At 43.0% G+C, this 15932-nt stretch overlaps 1 protein-coding gene across 2 annotated transcripts in view; it reads right to left on the reverse strand.

The window, feature by feature from the left end:
* Positions 1-6815, reverse strand: part of CACNA1S (calcium voltage-gated channel subunit alpha1 S) — an 81260-nt gene extending 74445 nt beyond the window's left edge. For both annotated transcript variants that reach the window (XM_066625171.1, XM_066625170.1), the window contains exon 1: positions 6495-6815. In XM_066625171.1, the coding sequence (XP_066481268.1) occupies positions 6495-6658 (164 nt within the window). In that variant the 5' untranslated portion in view covers positions 6659-6815. The remainder of the gene's footprint in view (positions 1-6494) is intronic.
* Positions 6816-15932: the final 9117 nt, after the last annotated feature.

Here is a 15932-nt window from a genome sequence, read left to right on the forward strand (position 1 = left end):
AGACTCAAACTATGTACACAAAATGTCACAATCTCCCTCTGAATGGCCAGAATAGCTCAGTTGTGTAGCAAAGTCCTTATGTCCCATTCTGCTCTTTTCCCAGGTTATGTTTTGTAAACCAAAATGTGTGATGTGATGTCATCGCTTGTAATGTTCCCATTGGTTGCCACTTTTGGGAGTGGGGAAACTCGCAAAGCAATGACACTGTACAGTGCATTTGATTTATTAAACCTCCCAGGAAGGAGATGGCTTTTCCCCCATTTTCACTTTTTTAAAAGACTGGGCATGACATCATTTCTGGGGCATCATTTTGAGCTCACCACCAGGCTACACGATCATTTGCTATACCACTGGTTGAAGATGGTACAGAAGCTGTAGTTATTGCAGATCATGGTGCCCCAAATGGTCACGCAGGCTCAGCAGTTAATGTCTGCCATGCCGTTGCTACACTAGCTGCCCATTCAATTCTGGGCCCAATTCAAGGTGTTGGCAATGACCTTTAAAGCCCTAGGCAGCATGGGACAGGGATATCTTAAGGACTACCTTCTCCTGCATAACCCTACTTATCCCCTACAACTGTAAGATAGGGTCCTGCTTAGGATACTGCTGCCATCTGAAGCCAAGGAGATGGCAGCAAGATGTAGGGCCTTTTCTGTTGTGGCACCATGTCTGCGACACCATGTCAAATCCCAGAAGACTGGAGGATGGCCCCCTCTCTTCCTGGTTTCCAATGGGATTTAAGAACACATCTATTTTGCTTGGCTTTCAGGAAGGAATGATGCTCTTAACGACCCCTTTTTAACCAGTGTGACTACCTGCCGTTTTTTGGTTTTGCCTGCTTTTGATCATTGGCAACCACATTTATTTATTGCATTTATTTTTATGTTTTTTCATTATTTTAGTGTTTTATTATGTTTAATATACACCACTCTGAGCTTTTGGAAGGGTGGTTTATAAGTCTTTTAAATAAATAAATAAATAAAAAATTCTGAAGGTCCCTGAAAATATTTAGCAAATCAGATAAAAGGAAAACGATGGCAAGGAAATTACACAATTACTGAAGAAGGGAAGAATGCAAATGCTAGAATGAAGGGTTCACTGTGCATGACCACTAATGAGTTGATAGAGAGTACTGTACTTTTATACTTAGGGTTAAGCAAATGGAGTACAGGTTAACAATGTTCATCTCGTTAGGTGCTTTGCAGACAGTGATGAAAGGGCTCAGTACCATGCAAAGTGGAATTCATAAAAAAAAAATGAAAAAGTGCCACAGCAAAGGGAGAAAAGCAGTATGTACTCTGATAAAAGACTATACAGTATTTCTTGTGCATTAATTAATGCACTCATTGTAGAGAGTGAGCTACTTCTATGGAATCTGCAGGTAGGGGTGTAGTCAAAGTGAATGGGGGGAGGGAGGCTCTGGAATTTATCCTACTGCAGGAGCAGGGATGTCATCAGCAGGAGAATTCAGGTGCTGCCTTTGAAACGATTTTTCAAAGAGTGGAGAAGAAGCAGCATAGCCAACAGGAGGCAAACAGAAATTTGCCTGAGGGTGCATATTAAGGTCTAAGACAGGGGTGTCAAACATAATGCTCCCAGAAGCAATTTATCTGGCCCCCATTATACTTGATCTCTCCCAGCATGATAATTGGGCTCACTCACATCTTGAAAATATGAACAAGGTTTGCACATTTTTCTCTTCTGTCATTTGCAGCTAATGAGTTTCTATGTGAGAACAAAGTGCTTCTTTCTGGCCATCATCTGCTTAATGATGCCACTTCCTGCTGAACGAGGTCACTTCTGGCCCTCAGCAGTCACCATGAATGCTAACTTCGGCCCTCTGTATGAAACAAGCTTGACATCCCTGGTCTAGGAGGTCATGGTCTTTTTGCAAGGAGTAACTGAGAGACAGCATATAGCTCATTCTACATTAGGGTCACCATCTTATGCAAATTTTCCTCACAGGAAAAGTTCAGGAAGCTTGGGAGAGGCAGGGAAAATATTTTCCTTTATCCCTTTGTAAGGCCCTTGATTGCCTATGGGTCTCCTCAGACCTGCACCAACTATGTAGCCGGCACAAGTCTGAGGAAAGAAAGGGAGCATGTTGGGAGGCTGCGGAGGAGAAAGCATCATGGCACAGAGTCTACCCAGGAACACTCTCCCCCTGCCCATGAAACACTCTCCCCACCAATGCACTAGGATTGGCAGAGCCTCCCTTGGCTGCTGCTGTGTGTGGAGTGCCACTCACCGTCTCAGGTGGCAGCCTAGAAGAACGTGGCAATGCGTTGCATCGGAATAGTTTTTGCAACACTAAGGGCGCAATCCAAACCCCTTACATCAGTGCTTTCCAGCACTGGCATAGCGGTGCCAATGGGACATGTGCTGCATCCTGCAGTTGGGTGTCACTCACGGAGGCCTCCTCAAAGTCAGGGAATGTTTGTTCCCTTACCTCGGCGCTGCATTGCCCTTATGTCAGTGGAAAACTGGAAAGCACTGACAGAAGGGGTTAGGATTGCGCCCTAAATGTGTTCCACTGCCAGAAAGCTAGTTCCAGTAGTGGAGTCTGTCCAAAGGCGTGGGCAGTAAATCTTATTGGTCACAGTGAAATTGACTTGCATAGGCTAACACTCTAACATAACTTTCATATTTATTTGGAATATTTTAAATTCAGTTCTCCCTTTTTTATACATTTGTTTTAAAACTATTGTAACTCATACCAAGGGTTTGGGGTGAAATGAGCTAGATGTTTAAGTGAAGTTTAGTAAGCCTCAAAGCAAAAATATGTGGCTAGAGAACACTGATGAAAACATTTGAAGTTGATCTTTTTGGGAGGGGGGAGTAGTCACAATAGGCTATGGCTATGTGGGCATGGATATGGTATGGGGGAGTGTCATGACAAACATCTGCACTTTTAAATCTACTACTGTTTGCAGATATCCCTTTTCAAAGTAACAACTTCAAAATAAATAGGCTCATGAATCTAGAAAGCATATAATCCAATTTAGTGATCCTCAATTCATATATTATGCAATGCCTATACACCTCACTCCCAAAGTATTAAAATATTCAGGATTTCAGTCAACAAATTCAAAACTATTTCAGATCTATTCCAGTTTAAATAGGCATGATTATACCAACCAGATAACAGACAGAAAGTGAATTCCAATATCAGGTACTAAATTCAATACAAACCAAGGGCCACTGTGCATAAAGAAACATAAGAACATAAGAGCCCCATTGGCTTAGGCCAAAGGCCTGTTTAATCCAACATCCTGTATCTCACAGTGGCCCATCAGATGCCTCAGGGAGCACACAAGACAACAAGAGACCTGCATCCTGGCGCCACCCTTGCATCTGGTATTCTGAGGTAGCCTACTTCTCAAAACAGGATGTTGTATATACCCATCATGGCTTGTAACCTGTAATGGACTTTTCCTCCACTCTATCCATTCCTTGCATAATTTTGTATGTCTCAATCATGTCCTTCCTCAGTCATCTTTTTTCTAGACCAGTGATTTTCAACCTTTTTCATTTCACGGCACACTGACAAGGCACTGAAATGGTCAAGGCACACCACCAGATTTTTGACAATTGACAAGGCACACCATGCTGCCAGTGGGAGCTCACATCTCCCATTGGCCCTATTAATAAATGACCTTCCCCCCAATTCCTATGGCACACCTGTGGACCACTTGCAGCACACCAATGTGCCACGGCACAGTGGTTGAAAATGGCTGTTCTAGACTGATGAGCCCCAAACACTGTAGCCTTTCCTCATAAGGGAGGTGCCCCAGCCCAGTAATAATTTTGGTCACTCTTCTCCATTTTTTGGTCATTCTTTTCTGCACCTTTTCCATTTCTACTATATATTTTTTTGAGATGTGGCGACCAGAAGTGGACACAATACTCCAGATGGGGCTGTACCATTGATTTGTACAATGGCATTATAATATTGGATGTTTTATTTCAATCCAATCAAATATGTACGATACTTATGAAGATGATGGCTAAGCTAGTAGAGAAGATGGGGTAGAGCTGCCAATGGAGCGATGGGCAAGTCACAGCACAGAACGGCTGTCGGAGTGGGGAGATTGGGATACTTTTATGTGTGCATGTGGCTGATGGCACAATGCTATTCTCAAAGAACACCGGCGCAGTAGGGTAGTGTAGGGTGTTACAAAAGCACCATAAAGTGCTCTGTGACACCCAGAGGGTAAGCAGATCCAGTGGAAGGCCAGTGCTGTCCCACCGGTGCTGGATCTTGACTGCATACCCAACAGAGCAATTAAACACCCACCAGGCAGCACAGGGGTTGGGGGATGGTGTGGAGGAGTTGTAACAGGGTGGGGGAAAGCAGATATGGGGGTGGATCAGGCCCAAGAGGTGGTGGGATCTGTAGTGTTGATGCTCATTGAATCCTAACCCCTGTCCTGGGTCAGAAAGCCTGACATGGGGCTTCTTGGATTTGTGCCAGCCATTTGGCAGGTGCAGATTAGAGCCCCATTGCGCAAATGTTCCCTTACCCCAAGGAGACCTTCAGCCTACTCCTTTCCAGTGTTGGATACAGTGTGGGACACACAGCCCCACTGTACCAGCACTGGTCAGGATAGGGCTGTGAGTGTATTATTATTCCTGTATTTGATGTGGTTCAGTATTATTATTCTCATAGTGGAAATGGAGGGACTGAGAGATAGTAGCTTGCCGAAGGCCACTTACTGAATTCATAGCACAGGTAGGATTTCCTAGTTTGCACCTCCAAGGCAAAGAAACATGACATGAAATGCATTATTGCATTTCTTTTACATTCAAAAAAAGGCAGCTGCAGAGGGGTGAAACAGAATGACACCACAGCTCCCAAATAGCCTCATGATCCCTTGCCTTCCTCTAATCAAAGGAGGCCTTGGTAGGCCCCAGGTTAATATACCCCTTCATATGGGAGAACTGAAGCAATTCCCTGGTCTCCTACAACACACCATGCCTGAGAGACAGCATCACCTGGAATTAGTTTCCTTGGTGTTCAAATTAAAAGCTTTCCTTACTCCTGCAGTGTCCCCATGTTATCCCTTAATTTATTCCAAAGTAGTTGAGAAAAGAAGCAACAAAGTTCAGTTTCCCTTCCTTTGTCCATCATATTTTTGCCTCTTTTCAATTTGTTCCATATAAACAAACTACTACTGTATTTGTGGTATTTTCTGTGATTCGAAGCAGTGGGATACATCTTCTTTGACACCAATGATGCTCCGCTTTACACCACTAGTTTTAGCAAGAAATCATATGGCTCAAATAATCATCTACTCCAAACTTCTGACTTAGGACAGTATCCTCTAGGACAGTGATTTTCAACCTTTTTCATCTCATGGCACACTGGCAAGGCACTAAAATGGTCAAGGCACACCATCAGCTTTTTGACAATTGACAAGGCACACTGTGCTGTCAATGGGGGGGGGGGTTCACATCCCTTAATGGTCCTATTGATAAATGACCCTCTCCCAAATTCCTGCGGCACACTTGGGGACCATCTGCAGCACACCAGTGTGCCACGGCACAGTGGTTGAAAATGGCTGCTCTAGGAACAAGATGCACATCATACATTAATTCCTTACAGACGGACACACGTTGTCCAAGGTATACTGTGCCACAAGCAGAGAGCAGGAGTGAACCAGAAACTGCATGGCAGATATGCCTATGCCATTCAAAAAACTACTTGCTAAAACAATCCAGATGGCTCAAGCAAGTGACTCAAGTTGCACATTATGGGTAGGTTCTAAAAAGAAATCCCTACAACACTGATAGCCAATCTGACCTATGAACATTCTTTTCTAACAGCAAACATGATGATTTTTCAGATCCTGAGCCTGAAAGCAAAACTAATTTGTTCAACAGCTTCAGAGAAAATGTCTTGGCCTCTTAGCCAGGGGACTTCCATTTCTTAACACCCACCAATAAGTCTCCAAACCAATAAGTCCCCAAATCTGGGATGAGGCAGGGAATCTATTCCTGAACTCAATGCACTCCAGTTGACAAACCAGATGAAGTGACAATCAGAAATTTACCCGGCTCTATTTTGACATCCATAAAGAAATGATTTTGGAACTGTATATTTTCAAGAGTTAGAAGCCTCCATTCTTACTCTATTCTAGTTTGTAAAATATAACTCCTGATTTACACTCCCGGACACACATCCCCCTGTCACTTCAAATCAGGGTCACACAATTTTTTCTCTTGAGTTCTTCCCTGCTCCCTGTGCCTTTCTATTAGTGACAGAGATAAATGTGAATATCAGTTGCCTTTCCAGCGCTTCTGGGGAACATAGAAAAGCCACTGGGAAGAATTTAGACTTTCATACTTGTTTCATTGTTAACAAGTATTTTCCGGCCCTCACAAGTTGCCTGTGCTTCCTCCTGGTCTCAGCTCTCCCTCTATGTACGGCTGCTGGGCTCCTGTCCATGGAAAGTCAACCCAGAGGCAACCCAAGAGTCTCCCCTAAAGGATACTTCCATTCCACAATGGCGATGCAGGCCTTGCGCACTGGGTTCTGGAGGGTGAGGCAGAGCAGAGACCGAGGAGGCCTGGGGGGAAGTTCCAGTGCTGCTTTCTTAGCCTTTTCCTTCTGCTGCTTTTTCTTCTGGCTATCATCCTGGCCTGAAGTGGGCTCCATGGTTGCTCTCCCTCCCTTAGGTGCCTACTCCAGCCAAGCTTGCCTTGCCCCCACCTCCTCTTCCTCTTCTTCGTCCCCAGCAGTGGGGTGGCTGCAGCCCCCTCTGGATCTTGTCTGCAGAGCCAAACTTCCCAGTGTGGTGTGGGCTGCGGGGCTGGAAATCACACACCCACAGACACAAATACATCAAGCGCAAGTTATAATTAGCCATCAGCCTGGCTCCCAGGGCTGTCAGATTTCCTGAGGCAGCAAAAGAGCCAGCAGCTGTTGCTTCTTCATACTCAGCTCAAAGCCATTTTTCAGGCCAGGGGAAGGGATGTGGGTGGGGAAGGGAGCTTCTGAGGAGAAAAGGGTTCATTCACGCCGTCACTTCCCTCTCCACTGCTCCCTTTCTCTGCACACTTGAACAACAAGCTGCATGACGGTTGCCTGAAATTGTATCTGCCTATTCTGTAACGGCTGCTGTAGTAAGCAACCTTAGAAGGACGTTAGGTCATGCATTGTCCCACAGGGGGTTTTGGGCGCAGAGTTTTCAAGCTTTCTCTCCTTGGTGATCTTACTGTGGTTGTTCTTATTGTTGTTTTTATTTTATGTGTTCATTGACTAGGGCTTTGCCAAAAAGTGGCCTAGATCACAGAAATGGCTATCTTCAGAGCTGGCTTCTTCTCTGTAGCTGATCATAAGAACATAAGAACAGCCCCACTGGTTCAGGCTAGAGGCCCATCTAGTCCAGCTTCCTGTATCTCACAGTGGCCCACCAAATGCCCCAGGGAGCACACCAGATAACAAGAGACCTCATCCTGGTGCCCTCCTTTGCACCTGGCATTCTGACATAGCCCATTTCTAAAATCATCTTCTCCACAGTCACTGGAAAGCTGCTTCATACTTTGAGTGGCAAATGTAAATTTACCCCAATATGTTGGGAAGGGCATAGATTGGTAAAGTCCATATTTTGCATGCATAAGTTTCCAAATTCCCAAATTCAATCCATGTATCTGTGAATAAAGGGGCTTGAGTAGCAGGAGCTGGGAGTGACCTCTCCCTGTGGGCCTGGCAATCAGTGTAGAGAGAACGGTGAGCTACATGGAATATTGGCTAACGTAAGGCGGTTTCATTGGTTCATCGTGGTTCCTTGGAGCATGTTGCTGTATGATACCCATAAATGAAAATATGCACCACACCAGTGTGTTGTACATAACCTTACACTTGTAATTGTAAAGCAGTTCTGTGAATGATCTCTTGATGGTGCTCTTCACCTATTAATTTTAAGAGGAAGAGCCTGTACAGAAAAAGCACATCTCCATTATTGGAACCTCCTCACCCCATGTCGGCACAAAATCGAACTCTTTTGGTGACTGCACTACAGGTAAAGTGTTTCTTCTAATAAGTAATTTAAAAAGCAACAAAACACTGCAATGCATTTTCATAGTTTCCCAAAACTTTTATTGACTTAAACTTGGTTTGTCTTAACCAGCCTTGACTTATTTCTCAAATCTTGCTGTCCCAGATAACTTTCAAAGACTCTACAAGAGCTGGGTCTGATACCATCAAGAAAGCACATTTGCCACACACAGCATAACGGTTCATCTGACCTTGACGTTTAGTATTGTGGAGTCATCTGCAGTGGTGGTGATTTTCCAATACTGTAGGTACTGCAGAAAATGGAAAATGAGACCAAGAGATCCAATATGATTGTGTTTCTCTTCTCCAATAGAAGAGATCCAATATGGCTGCATCACTGTAGCATTGGACATAGATTGAGAAGACCTGCATTCAAATCCCTTCTCAGCTATGATGTGAATCCTACATTCAAATCCCTTCTCAGCTAGGTGAATCCTGCTGTCTGAGTGAACAAGCAGTGGTCCTCCTCTTACATTTAGCAGAGGAAGAGCTACCATTCCTCTGCACCCCAGCAAGGTGCTTTTTCCACTGTTTTTTTTGCTGCTGGTGTCTCTTCTGCATCTTTTTAAGACTGTGAGCCTCTTTGGGGACAGGGAATCTTTCACTTATTTATTTTATCCAATCCATTTTGTGAGTGCTTTTGTTGAAGTGATCTATAAACATTCTTACTTCTTCTGCCCTAAAACACAAGAGCAGAACAGCAGACACCTTATTTAAAAGGGCAGAATCTGTAATTCTGATGTTCTTGTTAAAAGGCCGTGGATTTATTCATTTGTTCATTCATTCATTTCTACTCTACCTTTCATTGAATAGACCCAAGACTGCTAACAAGGGTATAAAAGCATAAAAAAAGATTTATAGTAAAAACAAATTTTACATTAGAGAAAATTACATACTATCCAAAATACAACATTGCAGCAGCAAACACAGGAGCAGTTCAGCTTCCCAATTCAAAACCCTGACAAAACAGGTGTGCTTTGAAGACTCTTTTAAAAGCAAAGAGAAAGGGGTCCTCAAAGCAGGGTGCTCCTCATCGGAGAAGTGGTGATCAAGGAGATAAGTCTCTGACCTGTGTTAGCATCAGTCAAGCTTTACTCAATGATGCCACAAGGAGCCTTCCCAGAAGATATGGAAGGAAGGGTAGATTCATATGGCAGAAGGCAGCCCATAAGGTATTGAGCCCAAACTGTATAGAGCAGTGGTTCTCAAACTTTTAGCAGCAGGACCCACTTTTTAGAATATGAATCTGTCAGGACTCAATGGAAATGATGTCATGACTGGAAGTGACATCATCAAGCAGGAAAACGTTTAACAATCCTAGGCTGCAATCCTACCCACACTTACCCAGGAGTAAGCCCCATTGACTATCATTGTTAAAAGCATATACAGGGTAGCCTGTTAAAAGTACAACTGTATGTCATTTCCCCAGTGCAGTCACATGCCATGGTAGCATCAAGTCTAATATATTAATAATAAAATATTGAGATGAATGGGGACCCACCTGAAAATGGCTTGCAACCCACCTAGTGGGTCCCAACCCACAGTTTGAGAAACACTGGATAGAGCTTTAAAGTTAACCAGTACCTTGAATTGGACCTAGAAATGAACTTGTCAATGCAAGTTTTTAAGGATACCTGAGTGATCCTATATCATTCTAACAGTGATTGATGAAAAGTAATTTAAAGAATGCAAGCAGATGACTGATTATGATCATGTATATTTTCAGTCTCATATGTATATAAACACAGAAAATGGTGTCATATACAGTTAGGTGATTGGGTCATCCCAACACAGCATCATTTGCTTCAACCAGCTTCCCACAGCCTCATATAAAAAGTTTTCCTAACCATTCAGCATAAGATCCTTTAACTGGAGATGCTTACTGAACCTTATATATGCAAAGCATATGTTTTCCTATTTACCTATGGCCCCTTACTAGGGTATAGCCCTGATCTACCCTTAAGAAAGAAAGTGCAACTGACACACCAGGGCATGTATGAAAATTTCCAGTACATGTTTTGTGGACCGCCACCAATCCAGCTGTAAGGAAACATGTGAAGATATGCAAGAGGATGAGCAAACCATATGACCTCTCTTTGTGGTCTCAATTTGTCAAATGCCCATGAAATGTCATGGCTTACCACCTTCTGCATTGGGTTAGTTTTGGAGTCTATAAGCTGTATTTTCAAGATCATTTTGGTGGGGCCTTTTGCAAAGGCTTGTGTGGCTTCCAACTAACATTTGGCAGAAGGGCATGGCAAAATAATAAAACTATCCCAACAAATAATTACATAAATTACTAAAGTTGTTTCTACGAGTCAAAGGCAAAAATACCTTTCACTTTTAAGGAAACCAAATGTAGGCCCAGCCTGTGTGTCTCAGTCATGGTCTTGCAAATATTCTATTGTTTTCGCTGAAGTCCTAAGTGAAAGCTGCAAAGTACTTGGCAGAACTCTTGATGCTTGTCATGGATTATGGATTACAGTTTATTTAAAAATAGCCTCAGGATAATGGTCATTTTGGGACCAGGAGGAAAGCTCTGACGCTTATTTAGATGACCAAATAGGACCAGTATTACGGAGTCATGTGTACGAAGATGTATATGGCTGTTGACGAGACAGAGGAGATCAGGAAACCAATGGTTTTCTGTGCTAACAAGTAGGCAGAGATGAGAGGCAGGGAACCTCTATCTCTGTGCTGTGGTCATCCTTCCAAACTGCTCATGCCCAAGAGTGAGTTCAAACATATGTATTCATCTCTTGGTGATACAACATCAAGTGGCTCTTTGCGAAACACCCATCACAGATTAAACACCACTAGCAGAATTTCTCACCAGCTCTGAAAGTTTTCAGTGGAGGCCATCCATATGTTCAGCTGTGACTCACCAGGTGATACCAAGTAATAAGCATGCATATATATGCATAAGACAATCCTCAGTAAGATGCAAGTGTTCAATTCAGTAGGTTTCAGGCTGCAGTCCTATACATACTTACCTGGGAATACTTCTCATTAAACCCAGCAGGACTCATCTCTGAGTAGATATGGGATTGCACTGTAAGTCACGCATTTATCTGCTATGAATATTCTTGGAGCTTCTGCAGGTACAACTAATATTTGGCATGCATACTTCCTAGGTATACTTCCTAGATAAATCCAGACTGTGTGCTTTTCTGGTTCACTAGGTGATTTTGATAATAATGTGATATAAGCATGTACCTGTTACTTTTGAAGAGCTAAAAGCACTTCACATCCATTAGTTTGTTAATCTTTAAAACAACGTAAAATCAGTCAGTATTATGACTCCCATTGTAGGTCAAGCGCTGAAAGATACTGGCTCAGCCAAAGCCACTTGTGGAGACCTGAATAAGGGGCTACTTTCTAGCTCACATACTTTGCAACAACACACTGGCCGTCATGATCCTTTTCTGTGATCTCAGGATAATTTTTGCAGGAAACCATAGTGGCTAAATTTGCTGCTGGGGTGGATTGATTTGCCTGTGACCTATATATTGCTCTGTTCCCTAATTTCTCAAACATTCTCCAGTTCCATCTTGCTGGCTTTTAGCTCTTTGTTCTTCCTTGCCAGGTCAAAGGGGACATGGCATTCCTGGTCACCGCATCAGCAGAAGATGTGGGAACAGTAACAAAAAAATCCTGCTTTCTCCCATATGGATACCTTAGCCAGCAACTGTACTTCATTATGGTATGTGTTGGTGGCATACCACAGTGGTATTATCTTAACATTGCTAAACTGACCACATGGGCAGCTTCCCAGGGAAAGAGCCACCCGTATATCTCTGCCATATAGTCCTGAGAAAAAGGGAAGGGCTGCAGGCATCTTGATTAGCAGTCAGCTGAATGAGAGATGAGATTGCAGCTGCTCTAATCAATCACCCTTTAAAGTGATGGAAGGCCAAACCTCTATTGTAAAAAAGGCAATATTAAAAGCTCCAGCCTTTTTCTATATGTTGTGTTGCACAAAGCAGAATTCACACTGCAGGTCTAGAATTTCCCAGAAATATGGTTAAGAAACCTCCTAGTGCCTGAAGCAGCATGTCCAATGCTGTCACCTGGTGATGTCACAGCCTCCCACTAGAAAAGGAAGAGGAGGACAGAGCAGAAAAGGAAGTGTGGAGGAAACAAGAGTGCTGGGCTAGGAATATCTCACAATATTCCTTTTCCAGTTAGGGAGTGGGAGGCGGAGCAGCAGTGGAGGTGGATGGGTGGAAAGTAGTGGGTGCTCCCCTATGTACTGCCTGAGGTGACTGTCCCAATGGGTCTCATGGATGGGCTGGGCCCTGTCCTTGAATATGAAGTCCAGTCCAAGCCTCATTGCATTGGGCCCAACATGAATTTGTAACATGGACCACAGTTTACCTGCACTCTGCCAAAATTTCTTGCCTGTTTTTTTTTTTTTTTTTAAATAAATGCAGGCTCAGTTGCTGTGCTTAAGCTGTGTGTCTGGCTGCCCATTTGTATTTATAGCTGGGCACGGCAATATGGCAAATATGTGCATTACAGCACAATCCTTGGCAAGTCTACCGAGAGGTAAGTCCCATTGCGTTCCGTGGGGCTTACTCTCAGGAAAGTATGTATAGGATTGCAGCCTTAATTATATATGAGTGACAAATGTCCTTTGGGTACTATTCCCTGCTCCTGCAATCCAGTGTCAGTTCTTCCACACACTCCAGGGAGCAGAGGCCAGAGTCTAATTCATATATTCACATACAATATATTCTGGGGCCTATAAATCTCATCTGCAGCATCAGCTTCTACCATTTCTGGAATCTCAGTTTGCCTAATTAGCACACATTGTGCTTAGTCTGCTTTCCTGTTGATAGTTGGCTGCCATGCCCTATTGATAACTCCTGCTTCTGTGTACTACAAGGAACTAAGTATCCTACTACAGGCATTGTAGCAGCCTAGGTAGGTGATGTAGCTGAAAACAGGCTCAACCAAGCTCCAGAAGCCAGTCAGGACCTCTCCAAGGGGAGACAAAGGAATACAGTTGGACACTGTGATTGGAAGACTGCAGACATTCCAGCAAGGATCTGGAGCTCTCAAGGTCTTTGTGTGTGTGTGTGTGTGTGTGTGTGTGTGTGTGAACTACTAAGTTGATGTCATCCCTGTCCTCTAAGGAACCTTTGGTTTTAAGACGGCCCTCACCTGACTTTGGAAGCACTGACTCCAATGACATGGGAGGGATGCTAGTCCATACAAAGCTTCAAGGGAGTCCTTGGAATCCTAGGACAGGGGCAGAGCAACAGACTGTAGTGGGGTGGAGGACCTCATTCAAGACTTTCAGGTGGTCCAAGGAGAACAGGGCCTTCTTCAAGGGAATTCTCCTTCCTCCATCTGTCTTCTCCCCTGTATCCTTAGTCCTCAACTTTGAACTGAGAGGATTCCAGGCCTGGGGTCATGACGTTCTAGTTCTTGAGAGGGAAAATTATGCGTTAGATGGCACATTTATTCAGCTTGTTGTCTGTTCTGTTTTAATACTGCTTCTAATTGACTCCAGCAAATCTCACAAGATCTACGTATAAACCACATAGAAACTGTGCAGCCAGACTTGAAGGCCATTACAGCTCCTGCCACAGCACTCAATAGCTCAGTGATGGTTGTTACATCACTGCTGAGCATTCTGGAGCTGCCACTGTGCAGCTCTGTGCGGGTTTTGCACAGCCCCTGTAGAAATTACAGGGAACTTGGTACTCCACCCCCCAAAAGCTCTGATAAAGTGTACCTCTTATGGTATCTCTTTAGGAAACACAGCTAGTTCATGAAAATGACATCCACTATCAAGGAATCACATTTATGTTATTTTAAAGACTCTGGTATCTGTGTTCTTGGTAACTGAAGAATGTTGCAACTCTTCCACACACCCCCAATGCTTAGGCTCTGCTGGTCACTTCTCATTGCTCATGTTTCCTATTAGCAGCAGTCATGGATCTCACAAAAGCTTTCTTTGCTCTTGAGATTCTGACTCTGGATTGTTGATGATCTGAAATATGCCTCATGCCTACCATTGTAAATCTGTGAATTTTTGAGTCAACAAAGGATAAGATTCCCCCCTTTAAAGAATCAGAAGGGACCAAGTCTTGTTTCACTTTAGACTTCTGCCACAAGACTGGACTGCCCATCGAAATGCTCCAGACAGCAGGTGGATCACACTGTAGTACCAGTGCAGCAAATACTTCCATGCAACAATCTCACAAGCAGTGAGAGGGATTTCGAGTATCCTTCCTTTTTACAAGTTGCACAGCATTTGTAAATTTTTGTTTCTTCTTCATTGTGTGGTTTGAATAACTCTGTAAATCCACTAGAAGAGTCTCTATTCTCTTACTGGTGAGAAATATCACAGGAAATGCAAAACACATTTATTTAAAAGCATACAATTGCAACGTATGGATGCTCCGCTGTACAGTGCTCTGCAGAAGTGCAACAAAGAGCAGGGGAAGGCTCTCCAAAGAGGAGAAAGAAAAAACCCTCCTGGACTCAGAGCAGGGCACTGAAGCATTCAAACTCCTCCAGCAAGGGAATGGTGAAAATTAAAACTATTGTTTCTGGGGCCATCTAGTGGGATAATGGAACATAGCAATTGTGCGGATAAAATATTGGAAATGGGAGGTCCTGGACACCTTGAACAAAAGGCAGGATTTTTCATTATGTCATAAATACATTGCTGTGTTTGGTAGCAGGGAAAAAGAGGATTCAAAAATCACACTGCCTCCTGGTATATATAACACTCCCCTCTTATAATGTAGTCTTTCAGCCACTTAAGGGGGTACCCTGTCACTGTCTCTGCATTCCACTGGATATAGCAATTCCAGGTGACTATTTTGGCAATTACTATAGGCAAAAAAAATCATTACTTCACTCTTCACCTAATAGCTCTGGCAATTTCACATGCGTGTAGTAGACACATTGACTCCAGATTATTAATATTGTGGGAAAGAGATGGGTCTTTGGCTTGATCCAGCAGGGCTTCTCTCTAAGTATATGGAGTTTTGAAATACTGTCTTAACCCGTATTCATTTGGCTCTTGGCAAATGTGTACCATTCTCAGGCAGCTTGTACATGAATGTACAATGTGGACATAAATAGATGTCAACGGAAAATTGTACATCAGTTATGGGACATTATACTTGCACCCTAAGCTTTGCATTGTTTCAGTGACTGCTTATTCCCATTAGTGTCTTGGAATTTGACCACATTTTAATACTAGACACAGCAGTTGGGGAAGTAGCAAAACTTCAGGAAGTGTTAGAAAAAAATATTGAAGACCTATGAGAGTAAGGGCACAATCTAACCAGGTCTACTCAGAAGTAAGTCCTATTTTGTTCAATGGGGTTTACTCTCAGGAAAGTGTGGTTAGGATTGCAGCTGAAAATGCTTCAGTGTGCACAGTGCAGAATAAAACATAAAGATTATAAATTCTTTTAGCAGTGTCAGTGTAAAAAGATGAGTAAATAAATGTGAATAAAATTTAAAATAAAATGACATGCTGACAATATGCTGTTCAAACAGCAAATGTTGTAGTTGTAGGATAAAGGGTATAAATTTCTCACCCATGTATCTGTATAAAAAAGGAAAATGAAAACTAAACATAAAATAAAATGCTTCATCTTGAAGTGTACTGGGGTGTTCTTCCATTTTTAAACAAATTGGGGCGTACTCTGGGGATAGCATAAGCAGTTGGGGGCAAGCAATAGACCGCTGAGTTCTTAGAAGAGGCATGTGGCTGTACATTCAAAAAAGCTAAACCACTATGGAGAACAGGAATGTGTTTATTACGATTATTGTATGTTGTTATTATTGTATTATATACGACCAGTGTATTATTATTGATTTATATATATCCTTTTGTGAAAAT

The sequence above is a fragment of the Tiliqua scincoides genome, chromosome 4 (genome assembly GCF_035046505.1).
Source record: "Tiliqua scincoides isolate rTilSci1 chromosome 4, rTilSci1.hap2, whole genome shotgun sequence".
Taxonomy (NCBI): domain Eukaryota; kingdom Metazoa; phylum Chordata; class Lepidosauria; order Squamata; family Scincidae; genus Tiliqua; species Tiliqua scincoides.